This window comes from Entelurus aequoreus, linkage group LG12 (genome assembly GCF_033978785.1).
Source record: "Entelurus aequoreus isolate RoL-2023_Sb linkage group LG12, RoL_Eaeq_v1.1, whole genome shotgun sequence".
Lineage (NCBI taxonomy): Eukaryota > Metazoa > Chordata > Actinopteri > Syngnathiformes > Syngnathidae > Entelurus > Entelurus aequoreus.
The window spans coordinates 52,164,633-52,184,014 of NC_084742.1; the positions used below are offsets into that span (position 1 = coordinate 52,164,633).

The following is a 19,382-nucleotide window of genomic DNA, read 5'->3' on the forward strand; positions in this document are numbered from 1 at the left end:
AGAATTTGTAGAAATCACAGCACGCAAGTGGCAGGTCCGTGACCTTCAATCCCTCAGGCGATACTGCATCAAAAACCAACATCAGTGTGTAAAGGAAATCCCCACACAGGCTCAGGAAGACTTTAGGAAACCACTGTCAGTAACTACAGTTCGTAGCTACATATGTAAATGAAAGTTAAAACTCTACTCTGCAAAGCAAAAGCCATTTATCAACAACACCCAGAAACGCCGCCGGCTTCGCTGGTCCAGATCTCATCTAAGATGGACTGATGTAAAGTGGAAGGCTCCAGGTTCAATTCCAGCTTCCGCCATCCTAGGGTTGTACGGTATACCGGTACTAGTATAGTACCGCGATACTAATGAATCCTGCTCGGTACTATACCGCCTCTAAAAAGTACCGGGCAAAATGTAGACAAACGCCATTGGTGGACCTACACCTAACATCCACTGTAATGATACCAAGTCGATACTACTATGATTACATCAATATTTTTTAGCATCACAAATTCAAATTCATGTCATGTTTATGAACTCAGGAAATACTCGCCCTGGACACATGAGGACTTTGAATATGACCAATGTATGATCCTGTAACTACTTGGTATCCGATCGATACCAAGTAGTTATTATGGTATCATCCAAAACTAATGTAAAGCATCCAAACAGATGAATAAGTGATTATTACATTTTAACAGAAGTGTAGATAGAACATGTTAAAAGAGAAAGTAAGCAGATATTAACAGTAAATGAACAAGTGGATTAATAATTTATTTTTACAGCTTGTCCCTCATAATGTTGACATAATAATAGAATGATTAATGACACAATATGTTACTGCTTATGTCAGCAGACTAATTAGGAGCCTTTGTTTGTTTACTTACTAATAAAAGACAAGTTGTCTTGTATGTTCACTATTTACATTTTGGTTCACTATTTACATTTTGGTACCGGTACCAGTACCAACATATTAGTATCGGGACAACCCTACGCCATCCTAGTCTCTGCCACTTTACCCACCTTCCTCCCAGTGCCACCCACACTGGTGTAAATGTAGCTTAAAATGTTGATCATGGGTTTCACAATGTAAAAAGCGCTTTTGAGTCTCTTGAGAGAAAAAGCGCTACATAAATATTATTCACTTCACCACTTTAAGAGGTTCTGGAGGGGAAGGAGCAGGATGCAGGCTTTAGGGACTGAATTCAAAACTAAAACTGGTGATGTGCAAGAAAGCAAACAAGTCCAAAAACTGTGTACACAAGCCTGAAGCAGCTCAACTAGGATGGTACAAAACCCAAAACCAGTGAAGTTGGCACGTTGTGTAAATGGTAAATAAAAACAGAATACAATGATTTGCAAATCCTTTTCTTTCTTTTTTTTTTTTTTTTTTTTTTTTTTTTTTTTTAATAATGTCCTGCCCAGCTTTTCGGGCAAATCATTTAGCAGATGTAGATGCCCATATCGGCTGTTCAGATTTACTTTACAAAAGAGAAGTGTAGGATACTTCTCTTGTTGCCTTACTTGTATTTTGACTTTATTAAATGTATTTATATTATCATTTGGTGCAGCCGGGCCGGAGCAGGAGGGGATAGAAAGAGAGAAAAAGGAAGACAGAGGGGGGAATTGTGGGGACAAGAGGGGGATTAGACAGAGAGACAAAAACAACAACAGCAAACACAACAACAACAACAACAACAACAGAGCAACATCAGCAAATACGACATGTACAAATATGATGGTAAAAGTAATAGCAAATAAGCAGTTAGCGAAAATAAAGATAAAAATACAGAAATGACAATGAGCATTATTACACTAAAAATGGAGCAATATGAATACCAATAGAAATAGTGCTATTGATAATAAACAATACCAATACTTTACCTTTATTATCAACAATACAATTGTTCAAATGCAACAATACATATACGTAATGATAACTTGAGATACGAAAGAATGCAGAAAAATGGAGGGGAAGAAAGAGAAGCAACCTACATTAACCTTGTAGATTGTTATAGTAAAAATAGGTTAAGCTTTGTCAGTGTGCCATGTGTTATACCCAGTTTACCCTAGGGCAACAACGTTAATATATGTTTGATGAAACGTGATTATGTGCATGAGTGTATGTGTGCATATGTACTTGTATATGTACAGTATGTGTATATGTGTGCTTGTACAGTGAATGTATATGTACAGTATGTGTATATGTGTGTACAGCGAATGTATATGTACAGTATGTGTATACAGTATGTGTGTTTGAACAGTGAATGTATATGTACAGTATGTCTATATGTGTGTTTGTACAGTGAATGTATATGTACAGTATATGTATGTGTGTGTTTGTACAGTGAATGTATATGTGTAGTATGTGTATGTGTGTGTTTGTACAGTGAATGTATATGTGTAGTATGTGTATGTGTGTGTTTGTACAGTGAATGTATATGTGTAGTATGTGTATGTGTGTGTTTGTACAGTGAATGTATATGTACAGTATGTGTATGTGTGTGTTTGTACAGTGAGTGTATATGTACAGTATGTGTATACAGTATGTTTGTATAATGAATGTGCGTGTGGATGTACGAACTTTGAGTGTGTAAATATGTACTGTATTTATTTGTATATGTATGTGGGAGCGTAGGTACCTATGTATGTCTGTATGTATGTGTGTGAGTATATGTGAATTTGCATGTACAATACATTTGACTCCCAGTGTGTGCGGGAGCCAGAGTACGGCCCCAGCCTCCCCGAGAGCCCATCCCACAAACAGTAGGTGTGGTGCCCAGGGAACAAGGGGCCACAGCCCCCACGCAGCCAAGCCGGACAGCGACAGGAACCCCAGAGCCTGGCCCACCGCGCCGCCCACAAGGGCCAGCAGCAGGCCGCAGGCCGCAGACAGACGCACCCGGCAGAGGACAAGGCACAAGAAAAGCAGGGGGCAGCCAGACCCCAAGCCAGCGAGAGACCACACCCCACACGGACAGAAAGGCGGGACGCCCCGCCCGAGGGGCCCGGAGACCCCCCGCAACCGGACGGGAAGACCGCCCCCGCCCCACCGGAGAGCGCGGCGAGGCCAGCACGCGGCCACCCCACCCAAGCCGGCCGCCACAGGACCACCCAGCACGGGGCCACAGGAACCACCCACCCCACCCGCAGGGACCCCAACGATGGAGATGGAACAACCAGCAACCGCCCCGCCGAGTCCCCCCCTGAGGTAGGGGAATAAATAGATAAAATAAATAAATACATAATAATAATAATAATAATAATAATAATATTAATAAAATATATTTAAAAAGATAAGAATAAATAAATAATTAAATCTATTTATAAAAAAAAGAATTAAAAAAAAAGAATTAAAAGAAGATCACAGACATGCTGACACACAAGGTCGCTACCCCAACAACTGGCCGACTCGCAGCACCTCGGAATACCCTGCAGCACCAAGCTACCACAGTAGACGCAGGGACCAGACCCAGCAGGCCCCAACCAAGACAGGCACCCGGAAGGGATGGACGGTGGGACCCAGGAGCTCCAGACACGCAGTCCGGATGCAGTAGCCTGAGGCGCCGACCCCCAAATCCTTTTCAACTTATATTCAATCGAATTTCAGGTGGAATTCTTTCCCATTCTTGCTTGATGTACAGCTTAAGTTGTTCAACAGTCCGGGGGTGTCCGTTGTGGTATTTTACGCTTTATAATGCGCCACACATTTTCAATGGGAGACAGGTCTGGACTACAGGCAGGCCAGTCTAGTACCTGCACTCTTTTACTACGAAGCCACGCTGATGTAACACGTGGCTTGGCATTGTCTTGCTGAAATAAGCAGGGGCGTCCATGATAACATTGCTTGGATGGCAACATATGTTGCTCCAAAACCTGTATGTACCTTTCAGCATTAATGGCGCCTTCACAGATGTGTAAGTTACCCATGTCTTGGGCACTAATACACCCCCATACCATCACAGATGCTGGCTTTTCAACTTTGCGCCTAGAACAGTCCGAATGGTTCTTTTCCTCTTTGGTCCAAAGGACACAACGTCGACGTCCACAGTTTCCGAAAGAATTTGAAATGTGGACTCGTCAGACCACAGAACACTTTTCCACTTTGCATCAGTCCATCTTAGATGAGCTCAGGCCCAGCGAAGCTGGCGGCGTTTCTGGGTGTTGTTGATTAATGGCTTTCACTTTGAATAGTAGAGTTTTAACTTGCACTTACTGATGTAGCGACAAACTGTAGTTACTGACAGTGGGTTTCTGAAGTGTTCCTGAGCCCATGTGGTGATATCCTTTACACACTGATGTCGGTTTTTGATGCAGTACCGCCTGAGGGATCGAAGGTCATGGGCATTGCCGCTTACGTGCAGTGATTTCTCCAGATTCTCTGAACCCTTTGATGATATTACGGACCGTAGATGGTGAAATCCCTAAATTCCTTGCAATAGCTGGTTGAGAAAGGTTTTTCTTAAACTGTTCAACAATTTGCTCAAGCATTTGTTGACAAAGTGGTGACCCTCACCCCATCCTTGTTTGTGAATGACTGAGCATTTCATGGAAGCTGCTTTTATACCCAATCATGGCACCCACCTGTTCCCAATTAGCCTGTTCACCTGTGAGATGTTCCAAATAAGTGTTTGATGAGCATTCCTCAACTTTCTCAGTCTTTTTTGCCACTTGTGTCAGCTTTTTTGAAACATGTTGCAGGCATCACATTCCAAATGAGCTAATATTTGCAAAAAATAACAAAGTTTACCAGTTCGAACGTTAAATATCTTGTCTTTGCAGTCTATTCAATTGAATATAAGTTGAAAAGGATTTGCAAATCGTTGTATTCTGTTTTTATTTACCATTTACACAACGTGCCAACTTCACTGGTTTTGGGTTTTGTACATCTTTATGCAATATATGCCAGGAGACAGGCTAGTACAGCATTAAGACCATTAATTTATCAACCTGACACAAACATTATTATGTTCCAATACCAACCTTAATCTGTAATAATCCTTGCGTAGGAACTCTTGTCAATTTGTACAAGACCTGTGAAGACGGAGTATCACGGTCCTGCGCAAAGAGTGTTCGGCTGGTTATGAGTATGGCCTCTCCTGGTTTCACCTTCAGTCCAATGTTTCTAAAAGTCAAAGGAATCTGTTAATTTTACACTGGCTTTCTAAAAATATGCGTATTTGGCCTGGAATATAACCTTATCAAATGAGGTTTTTCGTCGTTGATTGGTAGTACTTTCACCGTCACCTGTCTTTGGATTTGGTGTCGGCCATCAGTTAGCTGGACAGTAAAACTGTCATCTGGATATTCAGAGTCGTCGTGTGCGTACATCACGCCTTTACCTGCAAGATAATGACAAAATGCTTACAAATGGTGAGTAACCCTAGTTTAGTTTACCCATAAGCCTACCCCATCCTTGTTTGTGAATGACTGAGCATTTCATGGAAGCTGCTTTTATACCCAATCAAGGCACCCACCTGTTCCCAATTAGCCTGTTCACCTGTGGGATGTTCCAAATAAGTGTTTGATGAGCATTCCTCAACTTTCTCAGTCTTTTTTGAAACATGTTGCAGGCATCAAATTCCAAATGAGGTAATATTTGCAAAACATAACAAGGTTTTCCAGTTCGAACGTTAAGTATCTTGTCTTTGCAGTCTATTCAATTGAATATGAGGATTTGCAAATCATTGTATTCTGTTTCTATTTACGACGTGCCGACTTCACTGGTTTGGGGTTTTGTAGAAACGGCTGCATTATTAGCAAAGTCTGCTATTTTGAAGAAATTACATGCATTAGACAAGCAGGAAATGCCTAAATAATGTGGTGTTGTCTTGATACTTGCTTAACTTGTTGTATCTCTAGAACTCTGCAGCCCGGATAATCACCAGAACCCCTTCAATCCAGCACAACACCCCTGTTCTGCAGCAACTCCACTGGCTAACCATCAAACATCGTATCCACTTTAAAATAATTCTCCTCACTTTCTAAGCCATCCATAACCTCTCTCCATCTTATCTCTCTGACCTGATCCATGTCGCCACGCCCTCACGTTCCCTAAGATCCTCTTCATCCACCCATCTCACTGTCCCTTTATTTAAACTGTCCACCATGGGTGCCCGAGCTTTCAGCCGCTCTGCCCCACATCTTTGGAACTCTTTGCCACCAGACCTTCGTAACTTAGACTCAATATCCCTCTTCAAATCAAGACTCAAAACACACCTATTCCTGACTGCTTATTCATTGTAATCATCGTATCTTCTCTATCATTGTTGTTGTTATTATTGTTGTTTTTATCCAATAAGATTGTATTGTTTTGATTTTGTACGGTGTCCTTGAGTGCCCAGAAAGGCGCCTTATAAATAAAATGTATTATTATTATTATTATTATTATCATGTAGCCCAGATGCAAACACGTACCATTGATCAGATCCGCCATTGTGAAGTCAACCCCATCAGTTTGAAAAAGTGCTCCCTGTTGCTTGTTGATACTGCCATGACCAGGCGGTTTAACAATACGAAAGAGTAGGAAATCATCAGGGATATCCCGATCCATCACATGGAACACAGACAAGTCCAGATGCTTCATGCCTCCTTCTTGTACCTAAACAGGAATCAGGCATAGTCAGCGGACTGCAAGTGACCGCCAGATCTGGGAGTACTTAAGTTACTTACTGTAATATTTTGAGCCAAAAACTCTGGGATTTCGTCATTTGTCGGTTTGACGACAATGTTGAATGGTAAAGGACCAGAACTGAATCGTCCGTCTGACACACAGAGGACAAGGTGATCAGTTGTCGGCTCTGTCTTTTGGTGCCTGGACTGCACATAGTTTACTTGCCCGTCAATGATGTCTTTGTAAGAAAATGAATCTACAAAACAAAAGCAAGAACAACAGTTGTTTTATTTTGGTCAATGTTAGGATCAAATTATATCACAACTGTTGTAGTACCTATGCTTACACCCATGTTGCTTTTCTCAAAACCTGGTCTAGGGCGGACATTCTCAAGGAACCCAAATTGAGGTGGCGTCATCAAAGTGACCACCAGCTCGTCCAACGGAGTGTCTTCGTCGGACACCTTCAAATGATTTTTCGTTATCAGAGAGATCCCCCCTTCGTCTACCACAAAGACGTCACCTAAAACAGCAAGCACAAGCCATCTCTAGAACAAGGGTTAGATTTTTTTTCTCAAAACCATTTATAGCATACTGGACAGGAATCAACCTCATGTGTTGGTCTTTGTTTCGAGCTGTTAAAAATCTATGAAATACCCAAAAATTTGCTGGTGCAGTTTTTTCTGAATCAACACCACCTGTTTTAGATGCTTTAGCTTGCGGTTAATTCCGTCCAGTTACTTTGTTCACACCTTAGCAAACAAACTGCACTAAGAAAGAGGCTAGTTGGATTAAAAGCAAGTAATTGTACGATTTATTTTTTTAATATAATTTTTTGTGGTAGTGGCTGCTGTTGGCAGGAGCTCTGTGCTCTTGTGTCATCATTTTGTGTCCTGATGTTTCCCTCTTGTTTTCATGTGGGGTTTTTTTGCCTTTTGGTTCGGGACCCTTTGGGACTGCGTGACAAGGGGTGGCACTTTCGTGACTTCTGCGATGCTTTTTTGTGAACTTCTGGATCTGCCTCCCGGGAGCCTTTTGGTCATGGAGACCAGCTGCTGGGTCTGTGCCACACCAGAGTCGGTTGGGAGAGACTGGAGGAGATGCGGATGAAGAGACAGGGCTGCGGAGCTGGCGCTGAGCGCCGGGACGGACAAGCTCCACGATGTCTTGGCTGAATTAGCAGGTATCGGACACCTCGGTCTCCTTAGACGTATCATTGCTCATCAATGCAGACTGGACACTGACCGAGAGTTAGTGGGCTCTCTTGGTTGCTGCTCCTGTCTCTGGCCATGCTCCCCCAAACCCCAATAGACGAGGGCATGGAACACCGCAGAGGCCACCACAGTGTCTATGTTTTTTTGTTGTTGTTTTACTTTTTTGGCAGTGTGTAGACGTGGCTGGTTTTAATGTCCTTTGTGTTCTTTGATGTTTCCCTCTTACACACGTGTATGTGTGCTAGGGCTATGAGTTGCCGCCCTAATACGGCGGCTAGCCAGCACCACATGGGGAGCCACGACGAAGACACTGCACATGTCCACGCTGGCCCTGGTGTTCTCAGCCGCCGAGTACTGTGCCCCGGTTTGGTGCCGTAGCGCCCATGTAAAGAAGTTGGATGTCGCCCTCAACAGCGCTATGCGGACCGTCTCCAGGTGCCTGCAAGGGACCCCAGTAAACCAACTGCCCATCCTCGCTGGCATCGCCCCGGCAAACATCAGACGAGAAGCAGCCACACTGGCCCTCTCCCGAAAGGCACAGACCAGCGAATCCCACCTCCTCCATAAGATCGTCACAGAAACACCACGACGCGTGCGCCTAAAGTCAAGGCGCCCCTTTGCCATGCAAGCCCACGAGCTGCTCAGCACATCAGGTGATACTTCCAAGGCCACCTGGGTCAAGACGAGATGGAGAGAACAATGGAAGTTAGCAGAACCATCTAGGCTGCACCACTACATCGACGACCCCACAGACGTCTCCGGCCAGGAACTGCCCCGGAAGCAGTGGACAACCCTCAACCGCTTGAGGACCGGCGTCGGATGCTACGGAGCAGCAATGAAGAGGTGGGGACTTGCGGAAGATGCCTCCCGCGAGTGTGGGGACCCAGTCCAGACAGTAGAGCATATAGTAAATAGTTGCCCCAAACACCGGCCACCGAATGGCGAGCCAGGTCAACACGTTGACCTGGCTCTCCTCAACAGAGCTGAAAATCTAAAGACACACGACAGAAGAAGAAGGCTATGAGGTTTCCTTTTTCCTTGGTCTCAGTCTGGACCCCCTCTCCAGGGGCCCAGTCTTAGACTAAATTTTTTTTTCTCATCTCCCCTCCCCAGCGTTTACCTGTTTCTCACCTTTTTTGTAAGGGGCGCCGGAAGTTGGCAGACCCGTCAGCGATCCTGTTCTGTCTCCCTGTAATGTTTGTCTGATCTTGGATGGGATTGTGCTGAAAATCTTAATTTCCCCTCAGGGATTATTAAAGTCTTTCTGATTCTGATTCTGAATTTTAATCGTACAAACCCTTGTGTTAATAAAACCAGTGAGACTGAGACAACTTGAAGTGGCAGTTCTGGTAGAAGGACGCACCTGTTCTGAGTGAGGGTGGCTGGCTGTTGACTGGGAAAATGGTTACATGAAGATCAAGCACAGGAAGTGCTGTTCCTGCTCTTCCATCACAGCATGAAGCCAACTGTTCCCTTTCGCCATCAGAAATCACAAAGCTGATAGTGTCATGTTGAGGAGTGAGTCCAATCTCCGGCCCTAAAAAAACACAAACAAGCTTAGTGCCTAGAACAGGGGTCGGCAACCCAAAATGTTGAAAGAGCCATATTGGACCAAAAATACAAAAACTAATCTGTCTGGAGCCGCAAAAAATTAAAAGCCATATTACATGTGTCTTGAGATATAAATTTAATTAAGAGGACTTAAAGGAAACTAAATGACCTCAAATATAGCTACAAATGAGGCATAATGATGCAATATCATTGTACATATCGCTAGCCTAAATAGCATGTTAGCATCGATTAGCTTGCAGTCATGCAGTGACCAAATATGTCTGATTAGCACTCCACACAAGTCAATAACATCAACAAAACTCACCTTTGTGCACTCACGCACAACGTTAAAAGTGTGGTGGACAAAATGAGACAGAAAAAGAAGTGGCATAAAACACGTCCTAGAAAGTCGGAGAAAGTTATACATGGAAACAAACTATACGGTGAGTTCAAGGACCGCCAAAATTAGTGGGACAAAACGGCGCTCGCCAAATACTCGAATCAGTGAAGCATGTTTAATATAAACAGTGGGATTTATAACAATTAGGGAGGTTTGTGTCATGTTTTTCCTCCTACAGAAACCATACTAAAACAAAAAAATAGATTTTTTTTCCCCTCATCTTTTTCCATTCTTCATACATTTTTGAAAAATCTCCAGAGAGCCACTAGGGCGGCGCTAAAGAGCCGCATGCGGCTCTAGAGCCGCGGGTTGCCGACCCCTGGCCTAGAACAACGGGCTCAAACTCATTGCACAGGGGACAAAATTCAAAACGCACTGAATGTGTTTATGTATACAGACATTTTTTCACAAACTCTTCTATCAATGGACCTTTTTTAACACTTGCGGAAAGGAAAATTGCATTTAAAAAAGGGGGGAAAAAAATCCCTGTTCATCCGTTCTTCGTTCCTGCTTGGAGAGTTTCTATTTTTAGTCAATAAATGCGTCGTGACTGGTGAGCGCAGGGAAAACGTCCCTTTGTGTGCACGCTGAAACGACTGTGAATGGGTTTTTGGCTTGTTTAATAAAGTTTTTGCCGATTTATCCCTTCCTCCTAATCCTTTGAACATCTAGACCAGTGTTTTTCAACCACTAGTGTACCGTGAGATATTGTTTGGTGTGCCGTGGGAGATTATGTAATTTCACCTAATTGGGTTAAAAATATTTTTTGCAAACCAGTAATTACAATCCGCAAATGTGCCGTTGTTGAGTGTCTGTGCTGTCTAGAGATCGGCAGAGTAACCGTGTAATACTCTTCCATATCAGTAGGTGTCCCAGGCGGAGGAGTTTAAGTATCTCGGGGTCTTGTTCAAGAGTGAGGGAAAGATGGAGAAGGAAATCAGCCGGAGAATCGGAGCAGCTGGGGCAGTATTGCAGTCTCTCTGCCACACTGTTGTGACGAAACGAGAGCTGAGCCAGAAGGCAAAGCTCTCTGTCTACCGAGCTATCTACATTCCTACTCTCACCTATGGTCATGAAGTGTGGGTCATGACCAAAAGAATAAGATCGCGGATACAAGCGGCCGAAATTAGTTTCCTCAGAAGGGTGGATGGCATCTCCCTTAGAGATAGGGTGAGAAGTTCAGTCACCCAAGAGAGACTCGGAGTAGAGCCGTTGCTCCTTCGGGCATCTCGTGCGGATGCCTCACAAGTGTCTCCCTATGGGAGGTCCTCGTTGCACGTCCCACTGGGAGGAGACCCCGCGGCAGGCCAAGGACCAGATGGGGGGATTACATCTCCTCTCTGGCCTGAGAACGCTTCAGGATTCCCTAGGAGGAAGTTGCTAATATTGTTCTGGATAGGGAAGTCTGGGGGTCTCTGCTGGAACTGTTGTCCCCGCGAACCGATTCCGGATAAGCGGTTGAAGATGGATGGATGGATGGATGGATGGATGGATGGATAGACCATCCATCACTCCAGGAAATGGACCTTGGGGCCTAGATGATCTTTTAGGGACTGTAAAAGCATATATATTTTAACACATGCCACGGGAAAACAGATGGAAGAAGAGCAGACACCCCCATGTACTCAATTAACTTATTCTGCTTGCCTGTGTGTTTGTAGCTAATAACACTGGCGACGATATCCGCCTGAACAAAGTGATCCACGACAGTGCCGTTTCTCAGCACCAAACCCTGAGAGGGCTGCCGAGCTATCAGGAAGGAAAGGCTGTTGTTGTCACTGTCAATGTCAGTAGCGCAGATGTACTCAGCTGTAATGACAGCTGTGTGTCCTTCATCACAGTTAAGTACGGGTTTCAAGCCAGGAACCAAAACAGGTGCCTCGTCATTGATAAGCATTATCTGAAAAAGAAAACAATCAAAGATTGCGTCAGATGCAGAAGTTGTATGTGAACGGTGGAATATAAGAGTCTTAGACACCCCCATGCACAGAGACCCAGGTGTGGCCTGCATCCCCATCAAACAGGACAACTTTGTGAAACTGGTTCAGCAAGAGTAATTATCTGGTCCTCAACACTAGCAAAGACCTAAGTAAGTAGATACTTGGGCGGATTTTAAAAGGATTAGGACTTCTGGTACTTTTTTCCAAGAGTGCAGTTTCATAGGGAAAACAGACCAACCTGGTACTCGATGTAGTGTAAATACTTACCTTTACTTGTAGACTAAAACTGATCTTATTGGTTCCATCAGTGACTGCAAAGTCAATGTTGTCCTCTGCAGTTTCTGAATTGTCATGGTTGTACCTGAAAAGTAAACATTACTAAGTCTCAGACGAGCCTTTGCCCGAGTCTAAACAAGTTGACCACATACAGACCTAACTATATGGCTCGTCAGGTCATGCAGGCTAAAATCTTGTCCCGGTTTTAGAGGCAAGCTGTTCAGCTGCAGGGTTCCGTGCTTCGGTTCCCTCAGGAGTTCCAACCGCAATACATCTTTAACGGAGTCCACATCTGACAATATTAGATGTTCCAGGCCTAGCCGGCTACTCCCACCTTCATCTACCACTATAGGGTTGGTAATGACCTAAACCCAGAAATCTTTAAACATGACAGCAGAAATGATCACCACTTTTTGCGGGGGTGTTTCAACACCCGTACCTGCGGTGGTTGGTTGTCCACTGGCAGCACAGTGACATTAAAGCAGATTCCATCCAGTTTTTTGCCATGTTGGTTTGTTACAGAGAGAACAAACTGGACGTGTTGAGGAAAGGGACCAATATCAGGGATAGGAGGCATGTAGGCTACTTTCATGAAGTTGATGGCATGCTGAATACAGGAGACACAAAGGGACATTTTACGGTTCCAATGGTTTTCTAAGTGGCCTTGTGGTTAGAGTGTCCGCCCTGAGATCGGTAGGTCGTGAGTTTAAACCCCGGCCGAGTCATACCAAAGATTATAAAAATGGGACCCATTACCTCCCTGCTTGGCACTCGGCATCAAGGGTTGGAATTGGCGGTTAAATCACCAAAAATGATTACCGTGCGCGGCCACCGCTGCTGCTCTCTACTCCCCTCACCTCCCAGGGGGTGAACAAGAAGATGGGTCAAATGCAGAGGTTAATTTCACCACACCTAGTGTGTGTGTGACAATCATTGGTACTTTACTTTACTTTAATAGCATCTTATCTTATTATTTTAGCTCTTAATACTAATACAACTAGAGAAGTGTAAACTAAACAACTTGTTTCTATGTCCACACACTAACATATACCTTTGTCCTTAAAAATTAAGACTTTTAAAAACTTTGGCAGGGGTGAATAGTCCTAAAAACCCTGTCTTAAATTTTTCATGTGTGATGTGAGCAAACGCAAAAACTCCCTGAGGATTTAGCGGAGCAAATTTGAGCAACATCAGACGGGCACACTGTGGCCATACCAGCGGCATACATGTCCCAAAACTGACTTAATAACAAGTTACATGTCTTGTTGTTATAATCAAATGACAGCAATCCTTTCCATGAGATTATCCTTCTAATATTCTGTAAGTGGTTTGGCCGACTTACAATGAAAATAACGAAACATCTAGTCTTTCATGAGCTGTGTACTAGTATCATATTTTTAAGTGGGGGTCCTGCCTTGAAAATAAATGTTACCCCTTTCAGAGATCCCATTTAGTTCTGCTTGAAACATCCACATGTTGCACAATGAGATGTAAGCATGGAATAAAGTGTACATTCCTGTAACTTTCTGTCCTGTAAATTAGTAACAGCATTTCAGGATTTCATCCATTCATCCATTTTCTACCGCTTATTCCCTTCGGGGACGCTGTAGCCTATCTCAGCTACAATCGGACGGAAGGCGGGGTACACCCTGGACAAGTCGCCACCTCATCACAGGGCCAACACAGAGAGACAGACAACATTCACACTCACATTCACACACTAGGGCCAATTTAGTGTTGCCAATCAACCTATCCCCAGGTGCATGTCTTTGGAAGTTACCCGGAGTACCTGGAGGGAACCCAGGCAGCCACGGGGAGAACACAGAAAGATCCTGAGTGCAGGATCGAACCCAGGACCTTCGTATTGTGAGGCAGACGCACTAACCCCTCTTCCACCGTGTTGCCCCATTTCAGTATAAATATCCATAAATTAATGTTCTTAGTAAATGACAGTAGATTACCTACATATCTGATTGGGGCGTCATTGTGTAACGGCTTGGCATTTGCAATTTGTGTGGTGTTGGAGTTGTCCGACTTTTTGTGTGGCCATAAACGCATCAGTGGCTAAGTGCCATGAGTGCGTGTGTTGGCGCAAGTGAGATAAAAAGTTGGTTGAGGCCTGGTTTGTACGGCATAAAAAGACTAGTTTTGCTACAAAACCCAAAACCAGTGAAATTGGCATGTTGTCCATCCATCCATTTTATACCGCTTGTCCCTTTCGGGGTCGCGGGGGGTGCTGGAGCATATCTCAGCTGCATTCGGGCGGAAGGCGGCGTACACCCTGGACAAGTAGTTGCCACGTTGTGTAAATCGTAAATAAAAACTGAATAAAATAATTTTCAAATCCTTTTCAACCTGTATTCAATTGAATAGACTGCAAAGACAAGATACTTAACATTCGAACTGGTAAACTTTGTTATTTTCTGCAAGTATTAGCTCATTTGGAATTAGATGCCTGCAACATGTTTCAAAAAAGCTGGCAAAAGTGGCAAAAAAGACTGAGAAAGTTGAGGAATGCTCATCAAACACTTGTTTGGAAAATCCCACAGGTGAAGAGGGTAATTGGGAACAGGTGGGTGCCATGATTGGGTATTAAAGCAGCTTCCATGAAAACAAAGATGGGGCGAGGGTCACCACTTTGTGAATAAATGCCTGAGCAAATTTGTTTAACAACAACATTTAGGGATTTCACCATCTACGGTCTGTAATATCATCAAAAGGCTCAGAGAATCTGGAGAAATCACTGCACGTAAGCAGTAAGGACGAAAACCAACATTGAATGCCCATGACCTTCAATCCCTCAGGCGGTACTGCATCAAAATGCGACATCAGTGTGTAAAGGATATCACCACATGGGCTCAGGAAAAGTTCAGAAAACCGCTGTCAGTAACTACAGTTTGTCGCTACATCTGTGGGTGCAAGTTAAAACTCTACTATGCAAAGCCAAAGCCATTTATCAACAACACCCAGAAAGTTTGCCGGCTTTGCTGGGCCCGAGCTCATCTAAGGGGGACTCATGCAAAGTGTAAAAGTGTTCTGTGGTCTGACGAGTCCACATTTCAAATTGTTTTTGGAAACTGTGAACGTTGTGTCCTCCGGACCAAAGATGAAAAGAACCATCCGGCTTGTTAAAGACGCAAAGTTGAAAAGCCAGCATCTGTGATGGTATGGGGGTGTATTAGTGCCCAAGGCATGGGTAACTTACACATCTGTGAAGGCACCATTAATGCTGAAAGGTACATACAGGTTTTGGAGCAACATATGTTGCCATCCAAGCAATGTCTTTTTCTTGGACGCCCCTGCTTATTCCAGCAAGACAATGCCAAGCCACATTCTGCATGTGTTCATAGTAAAAGAGTGTGGGTACCAGACTGGCCTGCCTGTAGTCCAGACCTGTCTCCCATTGAAAATGTGTGGCGCATTATGAAGCCTAAAATACCACAACGTAGACCCCCGGACTGATGAACAACTTAAGCTGTACATCAAGCAAGAATGGGAAAGAATTCCACCTGAAAAGCTTCAAAAATTGCTCTCCTCAGTTCCCAAACGTTTACTGAGTGTTGTTAAAAGGAAAGGCCATGTAACACAGTGGTAAAAATGCCACTGTGACAACTTTTTTTGCAATGTGTTGCTGCCATTAAAGTTAATGATTATTTCCACAAAAAAAAAAGTTTTTTTTCAGTTCGAACATTAAATATCTTGTCTTTGCAGTCTGTTCAACGTTTCAACTGAGGTTTTTGGTATTAATGTTAAACCTAACTCTGAGTTGTTCAAGTCCTTAATTGTTTCAAGTTCCATAAAATGCTGATTTTTGAATGTTGTGTGTGCTCTTCCCAGGTGAACCAGGCGGCCGCCCGGGCCACCATTTCTTGTATTGATTATTAGCTCGGCTATTGGCTCATTTAGCTGCAATGTAAGCTATTATAAATGAATGAATGGATGCTGTTTCCGATTATCTGGATGCAATCAGAAAATATGTCCAGCCACGACAAAGAAGATGGCACTGTGTTCACCTGAGCTGCGCCGTGAAGAAAAATTGAAACATTTTTAGGATATGATTGTAATATGAAATATGGAATATAATTGTAATATTTCTATTATCATTAGATATTAAAATCTTTCAACGACATTGAATTGAACCACTACAAGAAATCTTTCTTTCATCGTGCTTAAGTAAAAGTATAGAATATTTATTATTATTTACCTTACAACCAGTTACTTTACCAAAGGTTTTAATCGGCTGTAGTAATGATGGGATCAACTCTGTCAGTTTGGACAACATTAGTACAATATCGTCAGCGTCGAGAACAATTCTATATTTCCTGATTCCCACTCAAGCCTTTATTCCCCTCTGGGGTTAATAAAGTATTTCTGATTCTGAATTGTTCACTTTATTGCTATTGCGAGAGGCTCTGTTGCCCAACCAAATAATGGAGAGAGGATACCCCTTCATGACGGCCTTTTTGAATAATTATAGGTCTTAAAATGTTTCGATTGTTGCCTTGAGTTACCAGATCCAAATCTTTCCAACACTTTAAAAAGATCATGCATATTCAGTTGAATATGCTACAAAGACAACATATTTGATGTTCAAACTCATAAACATTTTTTTTGTTGCAAATAATCATTAACTTTAGAATTTGATGCCAGCAACACGTGACAAAGAAGTTGGCAAAGGTGGCAATAAATACTGATAAAGTTGAGGAATGCTCATCAAACACTTATTTGGAACATCCCACAGGTGAACAGGCAAATTGGGAACAGGTGGGTGCCATGATTGGGTATAAAAGTAGATTCCATGAAATGCTCAGTCATTCACAAACAAGGATGGGGCGAGGGTCACCACTTTGTCAACAAATGCGTGAGCAAATTGTTGAACAGTTTAAGAAAAACCTTTCTCAACCAGCTATTGCAAGGAATTTAGGGATTTCACCATCTACGGTCCGTAATATCATCAAAGGGTTCAGAGAATCTGGAGAAATCACTGCACGTAAGCAGCTAAGCCCGTGACCTTCGATCCCTCAGGCTGTACTGCATCAACAAGCGACATCAGTGTGTAAAGGATATCACCACCTGGGCTCAGGAACACTTCAGAAACCCACTGTCAGTAACTACAGTTGGTCGCTACATCTGTAAGTGCAAGTTAAAACTCTCCTATGCAAGGCGAAAACCGTTTATCAACAGCACCCAGAAACGCCGTCGGTTTCGCTGGGCCTGAGCTCATCTAAGTTGGACTGATACAAAGTGGAAAAGTGTTCTGTGGTTTGACGAGTCCACATTTCAAATTGTTTTTGGAAACTGTGGACGTTGTGTCCTCCGGACCAAAGAGGAAAAGAACCATCCGGATTGTTCTAGACGCAAAGTTGAAAAGCCAGCATCTGTGATGGTGTGGGGGTGTATTAGTGCCCAAGACATGGGTAACTTACACATCTGTGAAGGCACCATTAATGCTGAAAGGTACGTACAGGTTTTGGAGCAACATATGTTGCCATCCAAGCAACGTTACCATGGACGCCCCTGCTTATTTCAGCAAGACAATGCCAAGCCACGTGTTACATCAACGTGGCTTCATAGTAAAAGAGTGCGGATACTAGACTGGCCTGCCTGTAGTCCAGACCTGTCTCCCATTGAAAATGTGTGGCGCATTATGAAGCCTAAAATAGCACAACGGAGACCCCCGGACTGTTGAACAACTTAAGCTGTACTTTAAGCAAGAATGGGAAAGAATTCCACCTGAGAAGCTTCAAAAATGTGTCTCCTCAGTTCTCAAACATTTACTGAGTGTTGTTAAAAGGAAAGGCCATGTAACACAGTGGTGAACATGCCCTTTCCCAACTACTTTGGCACGTGTTGCAGCCATGAAATTCTAAGTTAATTATTATTTGCAAAAAAAAAATAAAGTTTATGAGTTTGAACATCAAATATCTTGTCTTTGTAGTGCATTCAATTGAATATGGGTTGAAAAGGATTTGCAAATCATTGTATTCCAAAAATATGGTGCTGCCCATATTTTTGGGCCAACAAAAAGGATTTAAAAAATGCCAAGTTACCTGCGTGAAGAGCTTCAACACTGGTGCATTGGCGTCTTTGACAAATTTGGGTATGCTGTCCACAAGGAACAACCTTCCGGCGTCTACACTGCTGCTTATCATAGGACAAACAAATAGGGTATTTTTTATAATGTTATATGTATCGCTATGACGTACTTACCTTTGGCCGTCTACGTAGAAAGGCAGAGTCGTGACGGCGTAGGTGACATCGCCATCTAGTGGTGACTCTTTGTCTTGGAAATAAAGGTGCTCCTGTGTCAAAAGTACCACATCTGTCTCTTTGACCACGAGACACCGCCTGGTACCTGGAACCTCTTTAGGTGGCTGTTGAGGTTTGCTCTCAATGTGTAGTACGATCACCTGCACGACATCGGATAAAGGCGGAATGTTACGAGAAAAAGTATACTTTGAAATTGTAACTTGATGAAAAAGTTCAACAGGAATTGAGTCATACTACTACGGAAGAAATGTTGTAAGGTTACAATAATGGAGGTGGAATATTCAAACATATAATAAAATAATAATGACATTAAAAAAAATGTTTGTGAACATCAAGTTGTATTGTTATGAAAAAAGTAGTATTGCATGACATAATTTTGAAAATTTTTTTTCGAAGAGCATCCATCCATCCATCCATCTTCTTCCGCTTATCGGAGGTCGGGTCGCGGGGGCAGCAGCCTAAGCAGCCTAAGCAGGGAAGCCCAGACTTCCCTCTCCCCAGCCACTTCGTCCAGCTCCTCCCGGGGGATCCCGAGGCGTTCCCAGGCCAGCCGGGAGAGATTGTCTTCCCAACGTGTCCTGGGTCTTCCCCGTGGCCTCCTACCGGTCGGACGTGCACGAAACACCTCCCTAGGGAGGCGTTCGGGTGACATCCTGACCAGATGCCCGAACCACCTCATCTGGCTCCTCTCCATGTGGAGAAACAGCGGCTTTACTTTGAGCTCCTCCCGGATGACAGAGCTACTCACCCTATCTCTAAGGGAGAGCCCCGCCACCCGGCAGAGGAAACTCATTTCGGCCGCTTGTACCCGTGATCTTGTCCTTTCGGTCATAACCCAAAGCTCATGACCATAGGTGAGGGTGGGAACGTAGATCGACCGGTAAATTGAGAGCTTTGCCTTCCGGCTCAGCTCCTTCTTCACCACAACGGATCGATACAGCGTCCGCATTACTGAATATGCCGCACCGATCCGCCTGTCGATCTCACGATCCACTCTTCCCTCACTCGTGAACAAGACTCCGAGGTACTTGAACTCCTCCACTTGGGGCAAGATCTCCTCCCCAACCCGAAGATGGCACTTCTCCCTTTTCCGGGCGAGAACCATGGACTCGGACATGGGGGTGC

At 43.7% G+C, this 19,382-nt stretch overlaps 1 protein-coding gene across 1 annotated transcript in view; it reads right to left on the bottom strand.

Annotated features, from left to right (window-relative positions):
- The window catches only part of frem1a (Fras1 related extracellular matrix 1a), a 68,388-nt gene that overhangs the window by 22,487 nt on the left and 26,519 nt on the right, over positions 1 to 19,382 (bottom strand). Inside the window, exons 10-21 of the mRNA XM_062064428.1 lie at positions 18,198 to 18,397; positions 18,038 to 18,128; positions 12,427 to 12,594; positions 12,144 to 12,352; positions 11,979 to 12,072; positions 11,419 to 11,671; positions 9,184 to 9,357; positions 6,944 to 7,129; positions 6,667 to 6,863; positions 6,412 to 6,595; positions 5,192 to 5,336; positions 4,978 to 5,119 (exon numbers count right to left, since the gene is read on the bottom strand). Coding sequence (XP_061920412.1) covers positions 4,978 to 5,119; positions 5,192 to 5,336; positions 6,412 to 6,595; positions 6,667 to 6,863; positions 6,944 to 7,129; positions 9,184 to 9,357; positions 11,419 to 11,671; positions 11,979 to 12,072; positions 12,144 to 12,352; positions 12,427 to 12,594; positions 18,038 to 18,128; positions 18,198 to 18,397 — 2,043 coding nt within the window. The remainder of the gene's footprint in view (positions 1 to 4,977; positions 5,120 to 5,191; positions 5,337 to 6,411; positions 6,596 to 6,666; positions 6,864 to 6,943; positions 7,130 to 9,183; positions 9,358 to 11,418; positions 11,672 to 11,978; positions 12,073 to 12,143; positions 12,353 to 12,426; positions 12,595 to 18,037; positions 18,129 to 18,197; positions 18,398 to 19,382) is intronic.